The sequence below is a fragment of the Trichechus manatus genome, unplaced genomic scaffold (assembly GCF_000243295.1).
Source record: "Trichechus manatus latirostris isolate Lorelei unplaced genomic scaffold, TriManLat1.0 scaffold00036, whole genome shotgun sequence".
Lineage (NCBI taxonomy): Eukaryota > Metazoa > Chordata > Mammalia > Sirenia > Trichechidae > Trichechus > Trichechus manatus.
The window spans coordinates 14582232-14602024 of NW_004443972.1; the positions used below are offsets into that span (position 1 = coordinate 14582232).

A 19793-nucleotide genomic window follows, 5' to 3' on the forward strand; every position below is an offset into this window, starting at 1 on the left:
GGTGTGTCGGAACTGCCAACCTTTTGGTTAGCAGCCAAGCGCTTAACAGCCAAGCACCTCCAGGGCTCCTTCTGGAAAAGGATTAATTGATTTGAAAATTGAGGTTGAGAGCAGAGAGGTCAAAGTGTATAGACAGAGCTAGGGCAGTGATGTACCTTTTTAGTGCTATGAGGTATCCAGGGTAAGGAACTGGTAGCAGGGAAGCTAGTCTGGTGGTGAGAAGCCAGTGTAGAACTTCACAGTGAGAAAAGTTGACATGGAAGACCATTTGACATCATTAAGAAAGAGATGACTATGGGCAGTTTGGGCCAGGTGGACAAGGGCAAATCTGAGCCAAGTGAGTTGGGGAAAAACAGTGGGCATAAAAGAAAACTGAGCCCTGGATAAAGGAAAACTGAGCCCTCCTTCCTGGGGAAGGAGATTGTAGTGAGTTGAATGATGACCTCCAAATAGATAGTCCATATCCTAATCCCCAGAATCTGTGAATGTTACCTTATTTGGAAAAAGAGTTATTGTGGATGTAATTGAGTTAAGAATCTTGAGATGAGGTTATCATCCTGAATTATCTGGGTGGACCCTAAATCCAATGATTAGTGTTCTTATAAGAGATGCACAGAGGAGAAAGCGTGAAGATGGAGGTAGAGATTGGAATGATGTGGCCACAAGCCAAGGAATGCCAAAAATGCCAGGCAGCTACCAGGAATGGATTCTCCCTGTTGACACCTTGATTTCAGTCGGGCCTCCAGAACTGTGAGAAAATGAATTTCTGTTGTCTTAAGCCACCAAGTTCGTGGTAATTTGTTACAGCAGCCACAGGAAACTCATATAGGCGCTAACGAGAGCAGGAACCTCAGGAACTTGACCAGTATCCATGGGGCGGGGTGGGGGAGGAGGGGTTATAGGTGCTTATGGGGGAGCCTCTGGAAGTAATAGGAGATGGATACAAGTTTATGTTTCAAAGAAATGTTTAATGGAAAATAATGTGTATTTTATAAAACATTCTCGTTAGAAAAATGTCAAACTGAAAATGTAAAAGGATGGGGGAAAAACCCATTGATATTCCTACTCCCCTAAGAAAAACCACCATTTTAGTAAACTTCATTCTAACTTTTTGTTGTGTATATTATTTTCCCCTTATAATCTATGGCATGTGAAAGATTGTGTATACTGGCTTAACTACGATTTTTTTATATTTCTTCTTTGTAATTTAAGGTCTTTGGCAATGAAAATGATTATTGTAGTGTGATTGTTTAGAGGGAGGTGGGAAGGGGTGAAGAGAATTTTCCCTGCCCATTGTCTCAATCATGTAAAAAATGCTAGCCATTGTTGGCAAGTTCTGGCACAGAACAGTACCAGTTATTGTTGTAAGCACTAATGAAGAAGAATGTGGCATGGGGATTGGAGGAAGACTCATTAACGATTTGTGATGTGCAGATGGCACAGCCTTGCTTGCTGAAAGTGAAGAGGATTGAAGCACTTACTGATGAAAATAAAGACGACAGCCTTCAGTATGGATTACATCTCAACATAAAGAAAACAAAAGTCCTCACAACTGGACCAATAAGCAACATCATGATAAACAGAGAAAATATTGAAGTTGTGAAGGATTTCATTTTACTGGGATCTACAGTCAGTGCCCATGAAAGCCCAAAACTTGTTGCTGTTGAGTCGATTCTGACTCATTGCAACCCTATGGGACAAAGTAGAACTGCCCCAAAGGGTTTCCAAGCTATAATCATCTTTCAACTTCAGAGCCACTGGTGGATTGCCAGTCTTTCAGTTAGCAGCCAAGCACTTTAACCACTGTACCATCAGAGCTCCTTAATCTTAGTCTATAGATTAAATAATCAGAAAAACACTGTATGAAGGATACAGAGTCCATGTTGGCCTGTATTTTATTGAGGATGCTTAGCAGTTCACTGAGTTGTTTTTTTTCCCCGAGTCTTCTTTCTTTGAGTCTTTGAAGAAGAATTTTCCTTTCCTTTTGCTAATGAGACACGTACTTTCCTCTGTCCTCCACCATTTATGTTTATTTTGGGGGCATGGTTGGGGGAGTCTTATCATTGAAAGTGAAAAGATGTAACGGTTTCTGTCGTCCCTTGGCCCTCCGCCATATGGATAAATTTATAGGTAATGTATGCACATAGAGAAAATGTTAACTGTATAAAACTGTATAGGCTATTTTATAGGCTGAACCATGGTTAGGCCACCAATTGTATGTTACATCAACAACAAAGGTTATTCCTTTTGTCATCCTTATACCCATTTTTGGGGAGTCAGTTCCAACTCATGGTTACCCCATGTGTGTCAGAGTACAACTGTACTCCACAGGGTTTTGAATGGCTGTAATCTTACCTACAGGCAGCCCTGGTGGCGCAAATAGTTAAGCGCTCAGCTACGAACTGAAAGTTTAGGAGTTCAAGCCCACCCAGAGGTGCCTTGGAAGAAAGGCCTGGCGATCTGCTCCTGCAAGTTCAGAGGTGAAAACCCAGTTCTACTCTGAAACACTCGGGCTTGCCATGAGTTGGAATCAATTCAAAAATAACTGGTTTGTTTTTTAACCTTATGGAAGTAGATAACCAGGCATTCTTCCACAGCACCACCAGGTAGATTTGAACCACCAACCTTTGAGTTAGTAGTTGAGTGCAAACTGTTAATTTCTGAGAATTCTTTCTTCTTCTGACAGTCCTTTATCTCTTGGTATAGTTTCTGCATTTGTGAGTTTTTGTCTTTTACTTTGTAGTTACAGATATTTTATTAAGATGTGAGAAGAGACTTTGTCAGGGCTGCTCACCAGATGTAGTTTTAAACAGAAACAGGAATTCATGTTTTACCACCTGTGCTTCCTCTCCCCCTCAGTGCCACCTGTTGTTCTCCATCTTTTTGTTACCACTTTATTCCTTGGTTCTGCCCTGCCTTATTCCTTTCTTTTTCAGCATCCGTTTTTTTTCTTCTTCTCTCACCATTCTCCACCACTTTTGTCCCCCATGGCTGTCTTTCCCCCTTATTTTCCTCTCCCTGGCTGACCTGACATTTCACGAGATCTGTGGATGTTCAGTGTCTGTGTGTGAGCATGCATTCACAAGTGTGCCCAGCATAGATGATCAGGACCTAGATGAGGGACAGATGCAAAGGAAGGGGAGAGAAGAAACGTGTGCATATGCAGAGCCCATCACTGATGGAAACGCAGCTCTCTCAGCTGGGAATCTGTCTTTCTTCAAATCATGGCACTGGCACTCTTCTTAACCCCATGTCTACTTCAGTCAGGGGGAACAAGCTCACCTCCAAGCAATAAGCACCACACATGTAACTTTGAACACATACTTTGGGGAACTGAACCTAGGTTTGCCCATTTGCCAAGTTAGGCCGTAGCCTGAGTAAATGGGTGGCCTGTTTAGCCTTAAGATCTGCAAATCCTGGTTTAATCTGAAGGAATACAAACTTAAAATATTTAAAGGTAACTTAGGCACATGGGGGGAAAAAAGTAAACCATATAAAAGCGTACACTCCCACTCATGCTCCCAATCGGCCAGTTCCCTTTCCCAGAGGCAGCTACAACTACTGGCTCCATATGTATTCTTCTAGAGGCACTCCATGCATGTACAGGTATGTGTGTGCATTACACACACGTGTATATACATATGTATGTATAGTTGATTCTCATTATTTGCATTAGCTATATTCTAAAAAGTCAATGTGAACACTGAAAACTGAACCATTGCTCCTAGAGGAAGTACAGGGTTAGGTTCCTGTGAGCCTCTGGTCCCAATATTTTTGTCAGTCAGTCAACACATAACCTTGTTTTATGTGTGTTTCTGTTTAAAGACACTTTATTTAATATATGTTGCCGATTCATTAACATTGAACTCATGGCCAACAGCACTATAACTCATGCCTGAATGAATCTTATCCAACACATGTATTTACTCCATACTGTACATCACCGCCTGCTGTGCTTAAAAACAGTAGACAGCACTTAAGCACTGGGCTTGGGGGCCATTATCAACAGCAAAATCACCAACAAAAAGCACAAAAATGCAAAAAGCAAGGCACTAAATAGATCACGAAAAAGATACTTGTTTACAACCTGAGAGCTGAAACAAGATGGCAGAGTGTCACCTTGTTTGACTTCAGCTAGGAATGGGTGCATCAGGCGACTTAAACCTTTTGTCATTCTGTGCATGTCGGCAAATGATTACAAAAGCACCACGAATATTGATTTTGGGGTAACAAATTTTAGCAAGTAAGAAAATTGGAAAATATGGAATCCATGAATAATGAGGATTAACTGTGTATCTATACACCTGCATGCTCAAGAAATGTAAATTTTGGATAATGGAAACTTCTGTTTTGATCATCTGTATGATTGAATATTCCCTCAAGTGTCTTTTCCCTTTCATCTATCCCATCTCTTAGTCTTATAATGGGAACACAAACATTTTACATCTTTCTTACCATCTTTTTGCCTCAGTGGTTCTCAGTCCTGATTGCACATTAGAATTATCTGTGAGTTTTACATACCAATGCCTGAGCCACACGCCAGACCAATTAAAATAGACTCCCTGGCACATGGCTCAGGTATTCCTCTGTGTGAACAGCGTTGGGAACCGCTGGTCTAAGCGTGTGTAGCAGTGGTAGACTTCACAGGTCTATGGAGTCTGCAGAGTTGTGGTATGTTTGGCAGGATCTGTGGACCTGGGTAATGAATATATCCTGATGATAAAATGTGGAAGATTGAATTCCATGTAGATCTAGAATGAACCCTGCCAGGTTGCTTTTGACCACAGCTGACTTGCTGCTTCCTTCATCTGTGCCAGGCCAAGTATCTAAACTCAGACTTTGCGTTGTGTTGTGGACAAAAATGACATTTAGTACAGAAATGCAGTGCACAAACAGCAAGCCCAAAGGCTGTAAGAGTTAATGAATTTACAGTACAAAGTGCAACAGAGAGAAGAAAGTATTTAGGTACTTGATGACTGAACATCTCTCTCGGATCCACTTTGCCTGTATGGCGACAGCATAAGGTGTGACTGAAAGAAAATGATCGCTGGGCCTGGGTGCCTCCCAAATGAAGTGTTCCAGGAGTGCTATGGAGCTAATTAACTAGCCAGCATGAAAAGTGAAAATAGATGAGGGAACAGGTTTCTTTTCACAGTGGCCCGGTACTGTGTGTAGACCTACATATAGTATTTTTGGTTTTCCTATTAAGTATGCAAAACTACATAATTTTGAAAAGCATATCTCAGTAGACTTATTAAAGGGGAACAGTACTGAGAGAAAGGAACCCTGGTGGCACAGTGTTTAAGTGCTCAGCTGCTAACCGAAAGCTCATCGTTTTGAACTCAACTAGCCGCTCCGCAGGAGAAAGAAGTGGCAGTCTGCTTCTGTAAAGATTATAGCGTTGGAAACCCTATGGGGTAGTTCTGCTCTGTCCTGTGGGGTTGCTATGAGTTGGAATTGACTCGATGGCAATGGGTTTTTGGAATACTGAGAAAGTGGATGCTGGGTCTGGACTGCCTAGGTTCAGATTCCAGCTCTGCCACTTTTTAGCTGTGTGTCCTTGAGCAAGATACTTGATTCTTTCTGTGCCTCAGTTTCGTCATCTGAGAAGGAGGATGATAATGGCACCTACTTCCGGGGGTTGTTGTGAGGATTAAATGAGTATACGTGTATATAAAATGAGGATTAAATGAGTATGTGTGTATACTCACATGTGGAGTCCACACATGCACACATACACACATATGGAGTCCCTGGGTGATGCAAGCGGTTAAGTGCTTGACCACTAACCAAAAGGTTGATGGTTCGAACCTACCCAGAGGTGCCTCGGAAGAAAGGCCTAGGGATTTGCTTCCAAAAGGCCATGGCCATGAACACGCTAGGGAGCAGTTCTACTCTGAAACATGGGGGTTGCCACAAAGTCAGAAGCAACTTGACAGCTACTTGTTTTTTACATATATGTATGTATGTATGGAGCCCTGGTGGCGCAGTGGTTAAGAGCTTGGCTGCTAACCAAAAGGTTGGCAGTTTGAATCCACCAGCCGCTCCTTGGAAACCCTATGGGTCAGTTCTACTCTGCCTTATAGGGTCGCTATGAGTTGAAATCTACTCGATGACGGCAATGGGTTTGGTTTTTTCTTTGATGTGTACATATAACTTAAAACTCTGCCATAGCACATAGTACATTTTTAAAAAAACTATTTCAAGTGCACCCCTTTTGGAACTTGAGGTTGGGGAGTTTTTCTGATGTCATATTTTTATAACACAGAAACTCTTGCATGCCAGTATGTCTTAAAGGAAAGACACTGACAGTTTGAGAGGAAATGCCAGTTTGTTTACTCATCATATTTCAGGATAAAGCACATTTGTACGTTTGGTTCTATAACCATTGAGTATTAAGAATAAAACTGAGGATAGTAATTACTGATCTCTACTTAGAGCCCCCTTGGAGAATTTTTGAAGACAAAAATATAAGCTTGTCCTATCGATGAGGTTTTTCTTTGCCCTGGGGGTTAGCTGTTTTCTTGCGTCTTAGTGGTATTATTATTTGAAAATTGCTTTCTTGGATACATTTATCTTAAATTTATTTTTGAAAATGTACATTAACAGTCAGTAGCTATGGCTGGATCCTACGGGAGATCCTGTGAGATGTGGTTTACAGGCTTCAGAAATGATACTGGATCTTGTGGGAGGAAATCTTTTCCAATTTTGCCAGGTGTCTGTATATGCATATGAGCTATGTGGTTATACAGCCTTATGATGGAAAATATATGCTTAAGAAACATTAAGGCACTTCAAGCTAGGGACTACACAAAAGAAGTTCCAACACATTTAATGTCCTAGTTAAGTGTCTAGCACAGCCCTGTTTTGTGGAACTGTATAAACAGAACATCTTTCTATTTGAAGCTTCCATTTCCCCCCTCCTCCACCTGGCCACTTCAGTGGCACAATAAATAGAAATCTTATTTCCTGCATCTGCAGCCCTATTTGCCTTAATAGCTAGGCTTCACCCTTGCCTTTCTCAGGTCTGTCTTTTCTGAAATACGCTTTTACTTTCATCTCCCTGGCTCCATTGCCCTCATTTTTTAAAGCCTTCTGTAATCCCATACTTCATGTATTTTAATCTGTGATGTTGGTTGGACGTTGCCATTTTGCATAGCCTTCCATTCATCATCTCTCAAATTCATGTTTTCTTTCATTATGAATTAAAATCCCTTTTCACAGTCTGTAATGGTGAAAAACTTTTAAAATAAAGAACTATAGTCAAAAGCAGTTTCTGCCAATTTAAAATGGCCTTACTTAGCTGGCTTTATCCCCTTTGATAATTCCATTATCTTTGAAAACTTTGATTCACAGTTCTTTTGTGTGTGTATACGTGTGTGTGTGTACATTTATTTTTTATTTATGTTTATTTTACATAGGGCACATCTTGTAAATGTCCTATGCATTTTCTAGTCTTATTTTTGTAATTGAGGAAATTTTGTAATTGAGAAAAGATACATGTGCACATGTGTATGTGTATATATATACACACACATATACATATGAATATATTTATACACACGCATGTGCAGATATGAATGACAGAGACCATATGTGGCCTGCAAAGCCTAAAATATTTACTACCAGGCCCTGTACAACAAAAGTTTGCTGATCCCTTATGAAGGTTTAACACATTTAAAAAGTGCTTGTTTGGGGGGCTTCCATTTTTTTCCAAAGTAAAGTTCGTAAACGTGTAGGGTAGTGAGTGTGGTAGTGCCTAGACTGCTTGGCTGGGAGAGGTTAGCCCCGTGTCCAGCTTCTTGTCTGTGAAGCAGTGAGTTTGGATCAGATGCTCTCTGAGATGAAATGCATGTTGGGATAAGAATGCTCCATGGGAAACACCTGCCAGTGGAACAGGAGGAGACCTGGTAAATCGTGGGTCGTTTGATAACATGGTTTTCCTACCCTGGAGAGGAGTCATTGTCCTCGTAGGCCTGGGCATTTCTGCCACAGCAACAGCAGTGATGATTGAAGTATGCTTCCTGTCACTTAATTGAGGTGAGGAATAAAAAAAATAGGTCACAGTTAAAAGAAAAACATTTATTCAGAGCTAAAGAAAAAATGTGCCAGTGGTGCTGATTGTTGCAGTAAAACGTCTTTAATTCCTCTTAAACCTCTTTAAGCATCTGCTGGGGAAATGTGAAATCAACTGGAGAATTTCTGGTATTATGTTGCTGAGAACCAATATTGTATTGCTTGAACGGATGCCCCTCAGAGATTTTCACTTTCTGCCACTGGCATTGTTGCGATGCGTTTGGACTTATGTTGACCTTAACCCCTTGGCCCTGGTGCTTTTGAAGCACCAGGCTCCAGAGTGCTGTCTGTAGCTTCTAAGCCCCTAGATCACCCTACTTGTTTTGTGCCGTTGGTTTCTGGTTATTCATACATTAAATTTCTCTATCCACTTTGTATCTTTTTAATCAGTGGAAGCTGAAATTAGGTGTCTGTAATTGTCTTTGAAAAACAAAACAAAAACGAAACAGAACAGCATGTCTGGGACTGATATAGTGAAGATGACATAGAAACCCCTCCTCCCCAAACTCCTGTGTTATTGCAGACTGCATAAAATCAAAGTGCCAGAGCCCAGCTGCTCCCAAGGCTGAAGGTCCTCGTGATTATAGCATGCTTTGGAAATTCATCCCCACCAGCTTTGCAGTTAATGAAAATATTTGCTTTACTTGATATAAACAAAGTTTATGGGCAGACTTTGTAATTAGGAAACTCTCTAATTCTCTATTTTACCCTTCACTCTCCAATTTCTCTTCTGTCACATTGGAGAATTCTAAGTATTTCAGAAAATAAACTCTTTCTTAGGAATGATCTTCACTATTTATTTCTGATTTTATCACAATAGATGTGTTTCTCCCTTCTTTGTCCCCATCTAAAGTAGGGACCTGAAGTCTGGGGTTTTTCTGTATTGCTCAGAAACAGTCCTGGGTGGGGGGGTGAGTGCCTTGTTACAGTGCCTTTGTGGTATAGTATGCTATCCCATAGTTACTTGCCAGCCCAGTCAGTGATTTAGGCAGTATAAGGACAGTTACAGGGTCTGGTAGCTCTCTTCAAACCACATGGAAAAACCAGCATCACTTCTTTAAAGTTCCCCCCACACCTCATGAGTATATAACTCCCAGGGGTTGTAGGCTCTGACCTCAGCTCTTTCCAAGTTCTTATCTATCTCCTGGTGTTTCTTGTCTAAACATCTACAAATTGGGTGTATTAAAACTTCTTCAAGCATAGCTGACCCAGGTAAGACTGAAATTACCTTTCTCACAGGCCACCTCACTGTTGTGGAACCCATGGCTTTCTGTTCACAAATCTGTTGGTTTTGAGTTGGCTTTGAAAGGTAAGGCATGAGCTTGTTTCTGGGCGAGGCTTGTTCTGTGGTCCATGGCCTTCCTTTTCTGCCCAAACTCTCGTCCACTCTGATGCCCATTCTTGTGCTGTCCATGCTTCTTTGTTTTGCTTTTCCCTGTGTTGTCAACTCTCAGTTGGCTGGCCTTTCCCTCCCCCACCCCCGTCCGTTTGTATTTTTGTTCAGAAGTCCTTTTGTGGAGGGAGGGACTGTATTTCACTGCTCCCTACTGTGAAAGATAAGCGCAACAGTGCAACTTAGAACTTGAGGGTTTGAGTCATGTCCTTTTTGAGCCTGAAGAGACACAAAGATCTGCAAAAATTGAGTTCCCGTCTGGCTAGACAGCTTTCATTTTTCTTTTTTCAAATCTCGTCCTTGATTTTTTTTTTTTGGAGTCAGGAAGGCATAGTAAAGACCAGTTGGGTAGCTTTTGTCAGAGAGACTGATTTGCTTATGGAAAACTATATCTTTCCAGTTCTGCTATATATAATTTAAAGCTTGAAAATGCTGTTAAATCTTAAATGATTTACCTTCTCTGCATGTACACCCTCAGTTTGTTCTTTCTACACCCTAAGGGGGAAAAGGTGATTGGTGGAGGAGGAACAGTAGAAGGAGAGTATATATTGTCTGAATACTTAAGGACTGGCTATTTTTTCAGAGTGGCTAGCCCTAGATACTCCCTTCCTTGCATACTCTACACTGTGATTGCATCCTCTGTCTTTTTGGGGCCTCTGTCTGTCCTAGGGAGCCCTGGTGGCATAGTGGTTAAGAGCTCGGCTGCTAACCACAAGGTCAGCAGTTCAAATCCAGCAGCCGCTCCTTGGAAACTCTATGGGGCAGTTCTACTCTTCCCTATAGGGTCGCTATGAGTCAGAATCAACTTGACGGCAACAAGTTTGTTTGTTTTTGTCTGTCGTAGACTGTTTAATTTCATAATAGTAATCTTGTTTGTTTCCAAGTTCAGATAGGGGTTGAATGCCAAGGAGAACCTGCCTTATAAGTGAGACATGGTTCCAGTCCCATGATTGGTTTGGGGCTGGTTAAGTTTTAGAAGTGTGAATTCTATGCTGTGAGGAGTGTGGAGCAGATAGGATGAGAGAACATGTATAATGCGGGGAAGGAACGTTCAGGTAGGCTAGACCCTCCCTTGAACATTCTTATTGGAGGGGGATGGTGAGGAAGACATGGAGTTCTGGAACAGATGTTGGTATTTGAATCCATTCTACTGATACCCATATAAAACTAGTAACCTTCTTCCCTTACTCATCTCAAATCAGAGTTTCTTGTAGATCATCCATACTTGACCTTGATCTGATCTTGGATCAGTGGTTTTCTGAACACATCCTTAGGAATGAAACCAGACCAGTTGGCATGGTGTGGAAAGGGATATAGGGCAGAGTTCATTAAGTCTTAAGAAGTGATACTAGAGTTGTACCTTGTAGGGTTAAAAAGTCATAAGAATGGTACAAAAATAACTTTAAAATATGGAAATTATAAGAATGTAGTTCTTAGGAATTAAATTTGGATCTACTTATAATGGATGGTCTAACTTAAGATATTATCTCTCCACTCCAGGAAGTGACTTTGATTCAGAGTCTTCTCCAGTCCTTCCCCCTGGCCATGGTGTGGACTTTCCCGTTAGCAGCCTTCCTGTAGCAGAGGACACCTATAGGGTGAGCTTGACCAAAGGTGTCTCTATGTCTCTGCCTTCGTCACCCCTGCTGCCTCGACAGTCTCACTTGGTACAGCCAAGATCGAACAAGAAATCTCCAGGTAAACAAGCAACAAAACATACTAAAACTAGCTGTCTTGGTTTTATAACTAATACTACATGTATTGAAATTAAGCAAAACTAGTACTGAGAAGAAATCTTTTGGGGGATTGCTTTTTCTTTCCTACTGTAACTTCTAGAAGAAGGAAATCTTAAGAAACATATTATACTTTGAACAGATTCAACCCTTAAACTCAACCTATAATCTGGTTTGAATGCCCTGGCTAGACTTTTACGAAGATTTAAGATCCTTGTTGTAAATAATAACATTAATCATCAGTTTTGTTTTCTTCTTGCTTGTGAGCTAGGGAGCTATAATCTAAACTCAGTTGGGGTGCTTCTAAAGGTTATGAATTTAGGCAAGTGTAATCTGAAAACAGTCTGTTTATATACTACTAAGTATTTTATCCTAATGTATTTTACTTGATTACATCATTGAGCATTTGAGCGGCTATAAAATTTAATTGTTTGTGAAAACTCAGCCTTGGAGAGGGGTGGAGGCAAGGGACTTATGGGTTACTTTCTATGAAGTATCTTGGCCTCCCTTCATCCAGCTAGAAACGCTATAGGGCACTTCTAATCTGTTCTGTAGAGTCGCTATGAGTCAGAATCGACTCAACGACAGCAGATTGTTTTGGTTTTGATTCATCATCTTTATCAACTTTTTGCACTTAATGTTACCCGAAAAAGAAAAAAAGAAAGAACAGTGCTTAACTTTGAGAGGTTATGAATCAGATGTGATGAGAATCTTATCGAAAATGCAGATACTTCTTTTAAGCTTGCTGAATATTTGTTTACTAAAGGCAGGATAATTTTGGGCCTTACTGATCATTTGGCAGTGCAAGGATTCCACTCAATTACACGAAAACATATTCACTTCCTAATTACTCTAAAATATGCCCTGAGGCTGTGAAAACTGGTCTCTGTGTTTCTGGTTTTTAAAATATTTGTCTTACTTGAGATGTCATATAACTTATTTGTGAACCATTTAATGAATATTTAGAATTTTACTTAGGGGTAAAATTAAGAAGAAAACCTTAAAGCTTTGATGTTAGAAATGGTGCAATGAGCTGCTGAGTGTCCAAAATCTTTCATTATATTAGAATTTTCTTATTTTGGACATTGTTTACAGTCATTAGCTGAAACTTGGAAACTGTTTTGGTATGAAGTGATTTCCTGTGCCAAGGAATTTGACCTGTTTATCAGTATTTGGGGAAATTCCTGGAATGCTCGCTCTTCCCCCTTTACCCTTCCCCCACCCCTATATTTCTTTGTCAGATTTCTTTCCTTCCTGCAAGTCATAGTTCCCACACTGCCTCTCTTGCCACTGTACCCCATTGGAATTACTCTCATCTTTTTAAAACATGCTCATATTTTATTTACTTTTTATCATCAACCATGTCATTTTTCCTGTTTTCCTTCTATGTCTGATGCTTGAGGGCAGGGAAGATGTCTTACTGAAGTACAAATTATTGATAGACGATAGAGACTATAGATAATTCTGAACTTATCTGAATCCTTAAGGGACTTTGGCTGAGGGTCATGCCAAGTGCAGAGATTTTACTTGTTAGATAGTTTTCCTTCCTGTAGTATTACTAAGGACCCCTGGTGGTGCAGTGGTTAAGCACTCCACTGCTTTCCAAAACGTTGGTAGCTGGAAACCACTAGTGGCTCCGCAGGAGAAGACTATTACAAATGAGATGGTGTTGTTTGAATATTAGGACTGGGGAGCACCTAAGAGACACCAGGGAATATTGTACTTTAGACATAGTTTTATTATTAATAATAAATGGAATGTTTGTTTTAATGGAGTTTAGGTAGCGACGAATGGCATAGCAAGGATGGGAAGCGTGGTTATCAGAAGGGTCTCAAAGAGGCTATGTAGCAATACAGGTATACAGGCACAGAATTCCTAACTGGACCTTGTCTTCTTATGCATCCTGGCCAAACTGGGCATTTTCAGTTTTGAGAAAATATCTTAGTTTATTTTTCTCCTTAGAAATAATATCTTTTTCTGCTAAATTCTTTGCAAGTCCTTCTGAATAGAAGGCGGTAATAGTTCTGTAGGAGTCCCTGGGTGGTGCACATGGTTAATGTGCTCCACTGCCAACTGAAAGATTGGAGGTTCAAGTCCACCTGGAGGTGCCTCATAAGAAAGGCCTGGTGATCTACTTCTGAAAAATCAGCCATTGAAAACCCTATGGAGCGTACACTTAACACATAGTCGGAATCGTCTTGACAGCAGCTGGTTTTCAGTAGTTCTGTAACATTTGGCCTTTTAATGGATTGAAGAAAATATCCATCATATTAGGTGTTCTTTGGCCAAATGATAATTAAATGAACTAAGCAGATACTTCCCAATGGAGCAGTGCTTGTGTGCTGTCCAAATTTGTGCAGCAAATTAGTGTCTCACAGTGGTAACTTGACTTCATTATCTTGGTATTTTTAATTCAAAAAGAAAAGTGAAGGGCAGAGATGCTTCCTTAAAAATGGCAGTGACTCTGAATACATCTGACTGTAAGCAATATTTTTTCTATAATGTCTAACACACACAGATTTCTGTTTAAACCATACTGTTGGAAAAGTATCCAGATGCTTAATTTTCTACCTGCCTGTAAAAATAGTTGACATGTGGTTGTGAATGTGCACTGGATTTTAAAAATATCCACCTATTTAAAAAGCTAACACTGTTACAGGCAGTGATGCGGGAAATACACAGTGTGTCTGCAGGGCCTGAAAGATATTGAGCCACCTCAGCAGGCTGTATCTTCAGGATCAAGTCAACATACCTGCTCTGAAATTACCTTGATGACTTCTGTTTTAATTTGTAAAATAAGATCCCTTTCTCTTTCTCTGGTTTAAGATCCTGCTTAAAATAAAACCAAACCTGTTTTACTTGTTTGGATAGAAACTCTTCACTAACTGATGCTAATCAAGAAACTACAAGGGACTGAAACTATTATTCTATCAGGGATCAAATATTATAAACCCTTGTAATAAGGAACTATGAACAATATAATCTGTGTTAATGAAAGTTTGTATATTAATACAATTGGTGATTAGTTCCTGGACCTTTGGAACTCTGAGCCAGAGATAATTTCAATAATGTGACCTTACGTTTTATATGATTGAACTTCTTGCATTCCATTTACATTGATAGTTTATTATTTTTATTTACTGCCATCTTGCTCCATTTATATATATTTTTTCCACTGGTTAGTGGAAAAATCTGTTTTTTGATTATTGTTTCAAATTTTTGTTCTTCGTAATGTAAAATACTATATATTCTGGGAAAGAAAACAAGGACTAATAGTCATTCAAGTAGCTCTGTACCTGCTGCAAGTCATCTTGGATTACAAAGTCATTAACATTTGTAATACATTCTTTGGTCTTCCATTGAAGAGAAAAGCCCATTTCTTGTGGTTTATTTATTAGTAATATCATTAGTTACTTTATATTTTGATTGCTTTTCCTAAATTACTTTGAGTCCGTTATGAAACATTCAAAAGGTAGGGCACACATGAGAAGCAATCTTTTAAAATACTGTGATGGGATATGACAGCAAATGGTGAAAAGTCAATGATACTGATCTTCTCATTCTCACTCGTGTGGGAGACTGAATTAAAAAACTAAAACTGTTGCCACTGAGTCAGTTCTGACTCAGTGGCAACCCCATGTGTTACAGAGTAGAACTGTACTCTATTTGGGTTTTCTTAAAATTCTCTATCTTTGGTTTTGGCAAGTTTGATTACAATATGTCTTGGTGACTTTCTTTTGCTATCTACCTTATGTGGGGTTCATTGAGCTTCTTGGATAGACATCTTCTCATCTTTCATGATATCAGGGAAGTTTTCTGCCAACAAATCTTCAACAATTCTCTCTGTATTTTCTGTTATACCCCCCTCTTCTGGTACTCCAGTCACTCGTAGGTTATTCCTCTTGATAGAGTCCCACATGATTCTTAGGGTTTCTTCATTTTTTAAAATTCTTTTATCTGATTTTTTCCTCAGATAAGTTGGTGTCAAGTGCTTTATCTTCAATCTCACTAATTCTGACTTCTGTTGCCTCAATTCTGTTCCTATGACTTTCTGTCGAGTCGCCTAATTCTGAAATTTTATTGTTAATCTTTTGGATTTCTGTTTGCTGATTCTCTGTGGATTCTTGCAGCCTGTTGAATTTGTCATTATGCTCTTCTCTAATCTTCTTAAGTTCTTCCATTGCCTTGTCTGTGTGTTGCTTGGCTTGGTCTGTGTTTTGCATGATCTCCTTCCTGATCCCATGAAGATTTCTGTATATTAATCTTCTGTATTCTACCTCTAGTAATTCCAGGAAGTTCTCTTCCTCTGGAAAATGTCTTGATTCTTTGTTTTGGGAGCTTTCTGACGCCATCATGGTCTGCTTCTTAATGTGATTTGATATTGACTGTTGTCTCTGAGCTGTCAATAAGTTATTATATTTATTTATTTTATGTTTGCTTACTGTGTCCTAACTTCTTGTTTTGAGATACCCGAATAGGCTGGTTGTGTGAGCTAGTTTGATTATTGGCAGCTTTGAAGCATCAGTGTCCTGTCACCAGGTGGTTAGATCTGTTACTAGGTATGTGATCACAGGAGTCTGTTTACTTTTCTTGTATGGATTCAGCTCAGGTGTCCAGGTGGTCAGTCACCAAGTGTGTGGTGCAGGCTCTCACCTACAGTCCTAGATGGGCAGGAGTGATTGGAGTCGGCACAGGTATCTGTCTGCAGTAGGAGATCACATGCTGAGCAAGGCAGGGGGCTCATGGCTGCCCCTGCATGTCTGGGAGGAAAGTGTGTCCCTGTTTCCTAGAGTGCATGGGTGGGTGGGCTTTTCAGCCAGACTATGGGCACCCAGTGCTGTTGGCTGTAAGACTGGGAGGCACCACTTATTCTTGGACCCCTGTCACAGGTAGCTAGGTGGCGTGGGTGGAGCCACCAGTCCTTAGGCTCCTGATGTGCGTAGGTGAGGACCCTGCTTAATGATCAGAGCAGTGTCAAGTGTCACGAACCTGCCACTCTACCATATAGCTGACACAGTTGAAGTTAGGCTTCAAGTATATACCCTGTTGTATTGTGCTAATGAAGGTCTACACCATTGAACTGGGCCCACGCATGTCTGTGTAGGGGTGAAAAGCATTCAAAGTCAGTGGACCCCTTATGCCTGTGCCTAGGCAAAGGAGCTGTGCCTGCACTGACTTCCTGGCTTAGGGGAGCCAGCAGATTATTTTTTCCTGTTTGTTAATTTGTTCCCCCTCCAAGGCTGGGAGAATGGCTCAGGGTGTGCAGTGGGACCTACTTTTGACCCAGGGGACATGACTATCACTGAAGCTGACCCTGTGCAGAGTGGGGAGGAAGCAGATAAATGGGAGAGAGGTTCTTCCTAAGCAGGGTGTCTTAGTCATCTAGTGCTGCTATAACAGAAATACCACAAACGGATGGCTTTAACAAAGAGAAGTTTATTCTCTCACAGTCCAGTAGGCTACAAGTCCAAATTCAGGGTGTCAGCTCCAGGAGAAGGCTTTCTTTTCTCTGTCGGCTCTGGAGGAAGGTCCTCGTCATCAGTCTTCTCTTGGTCTGGGAGCAGCTCAGCACAGGAACCTCAGGTCCAAAGGACGCGCTCTGCTCCCAGCACTCCCTTCTTGGTGGTATATCTCAAAAGAGATTGATTTAAGACACTATCTAATCTTGTAGACCTCCTCAGTATAACTGCCGCTAATCCATTTTATTACATCATTGTGATAGAGTTTACAACACATAAGAAAATCATATCAGATTACAAAATGGTATACAGTCATACAATAAGGGGAATCATGACCCAGCCAGGTTGACAGATATTTTTGGGGGGCACAGTTCAATCCATGACATGAGGTGTTTTGATTCCCATGGTGGGTTGGACGCGTGTAGTTTCCTTTTGCCAATTGAGCACTGCTTTTCACTGGTTCTGGAGGCTTGAGTAGACTCTTCGTCGCTTGGTCTCTCCTGACGTGTAAAACATATCCTGAACGCCACTGCTTGCCTCACTTCACACACCAGCCAGTCTGGCCTGCAGGGTACCGTTTCCCACTGGGTCAGGTCTGGCAACTCCTTGCTGCTTCCAAACTGTCTCTCCCTCCCCCTGCCGCTCAGTCTGATTCCTCAACTTTGCCCTTGATGTTCAGGGCTCCTATATTGTCATATATAATCAATTCACTTGTTTTTTTGAATCTTTGTTGTAAGAGAGACCACAGGAAGCATCTGACTACTCCACCATCTTGGCCCCACCTCCGCCACTGGGTTTTCTTGACTGTATTCTTTATGGAAGCAGATTGCCAGGCCTTTCTTCTGCTCCACTGAGTGGGTTTGAACCACCAACATTTTGGTTAGTAGCTGAGTGCAAACGATTTGAGCTGCTTAAGGATATGGAGACTAATAATACTTGCTGTTTCCACCTTTTCCACCTCCAGTTCCACTTCTGTCTCCCTACTTTGACATAACTAATATAGCAGTTTTGAAACCCGTTCTGGCTGTCTGTTTCCTTAAGGGAAAAACCTCAAAACTGACAAGCTGTTGTCAAAAATGTAAACAACACTAACTCTGAATGGAGAGAAATGATAGAATTTTATTGAAGAATGCAATTTGAGTTGGGCAGCACTAAGTAAAATTATACAGAGCTCCCACATTCACAAAGGAATGCAGAGTTTTTATACAAGAAGGCTAGCATAACTGCAAGCACAGCCAGACCTGTCTTCATATCAGTTAATCTATTTTCAAATGCGTTCTTCCTGAGGGCAAGAATTTTCCCCCCAAGAACAATCTGCACACACTTCTGGAATCATATTCAAGCAATCTTAACAACAGTTGTTTGCAAAACAAGACTTGTTTATCTGAAAGTGGCTCTTATACTTTACAAGCAGCAGCAGGGGTTTAAAACAAAATAGAGCCCAATCCAGACCTGTGTCAGCCATTTTAGTCATGCCAAGTGCCTTAGTTTTAGAGTGCTCTGTCACACTTCCTCCTTTTGATCAAGAATCTCCATGAAATTCTTTGATCACCATTATGAGAGTGTTTTCTTCCACGTGGACTGTTTCATTGGATTGATCTTTTTTGTAAATTGATTTCTTCATCTACCTCTTCATCATGCCATAGCTTAGATACTCTGCTTCTGTGATCCTCTAGTTGCAGTATGTGTGGAGCGAGGCCACATTTGGAGGAACCAGTTGACACCCTAAAAGGCTCCCTCACGGTATGAAGTTGGTCTCCTTTAAGGACCTAGTTTCTTCAAGATACATAATCCTTTGCATAGCAGGAGGGACTGCAGTTTGATTACAATCATTAGACAGACATTTAATACAACATTTAACCCTTTCATGGACAGTAGAGTATATATGCCTGTGTTACATTTTTCTGCCCCTGGATGTTTATTGGCAGGCATTTGAGCCACTTTAGTGCATTCTAGCATTGTGGCGGATACTGGCACAACTGCCTAAAAAACAAGGAAGTTGGTCTATGCCACATTGGAGTGTTAAGAGCCATTCATATGAGGAGATGCTTCCCGGAAGAGTGATTATTTAAAACTTTTGTGTGTTTTGGCTTCTGTACAGTGGCATAAAGCTTGCAAGTATGTTTACAATTTCCTTTATGTTATTGGGATGGTACAGTTATGGGCATTTAGAAATATTCAAGGAAATGAGTTATTTTGGGGGTGAAAACTGTTTGTGATGCACTTCCTGGGTCATGGGACCGATATGTCCCATGAGTGTGATGTGCTTCATGGAACATGGTACTAAATATGGCCCCCTCTAAATCAAACTGATAATAATTATGTGCAGCAAGTACAATGCTTAATTTAATATGTCGTGTGTATTTTTGGAAAGTTGAGTAAGATATTTTATGGCTCAAGTGTAACCTGGAAGTGTGATGTGCCATGGGACCGATATGTCCTGCGTGTGTGATGCGTTTCATGGAACATGGGACTGATATATCTCGTTTGCAATTGGCCCCCCATTTTTTCAGATAATAAGAAGCTATCAACAAATAATGATTCAGCATCCATTCCATTAGTGGAAAAAGATGGCATCACCAAAAAATTTCCCCCAATTCACCTATGAAAGTGTTAACAAAACTTCTAATAATCATTACTGCAATCAAGATGATTAGTCCAGTTTGTAGAATAGAGCACAACCAGGAACCAATTCCACTGGGTAACCAACTAACAATGTCTAAAAAGGCAGAGTCAGGCATAGGAGGTATTGAATGTAGTTAAGTAGCTTTCTGGTGAAATTTTCTGATTTTGTTTTACTTCTCCCGTGGTATTCATCCAAGTACAACAGGAGGTGTTAGCAATGGCACAGACTCCTCCTTGTTGAGCTGAGAAAAAATCAAGAGCTATCCTATAATCTACTATTACTTTAAGAAGGGATTCTAAAGACTTCTGTTGGGCTGCCATTCCATCTGCAATATTTTCAGCAATTTGAGCCATTGTAGCAGATAAATTGCAAATAGATCTTTCAACTTGGGGAATGTTGTTAGTTGGGTAAGAATACTTGGAGGAATACCCATCACATCTCAGGTTTATCACCTGTTTGATTATTTTGTGACATAGTTTCTCTTATTCTGAGCACAGATTTTTATC

General features: G+C 40.6%; 1 protein-coding gene across 1 annotated transcript in view; it reads left to right on the forward strand.

The window, feature by feature from the left end:
* TANC1 (tetratricopeptide repeat, ankyrin repeat and coiled-coil containing 1) overlaps positions 1 to 19793 on the forward strand; it is a 331867-nt gene that overhangs the window by 160508 nt on the left and 151566 nt on the right. The window contains exon 5 of the mRNA XM_023730416.1: positions 10970 to 11167. Within this exon, the coding sequence (XP_023586184.1) occupies positions 10970 to 11167 (198 nt within the window). The remainder of the gene's footprint in view (positions 1 to 10969; positions 11168 to 19793) is intronic.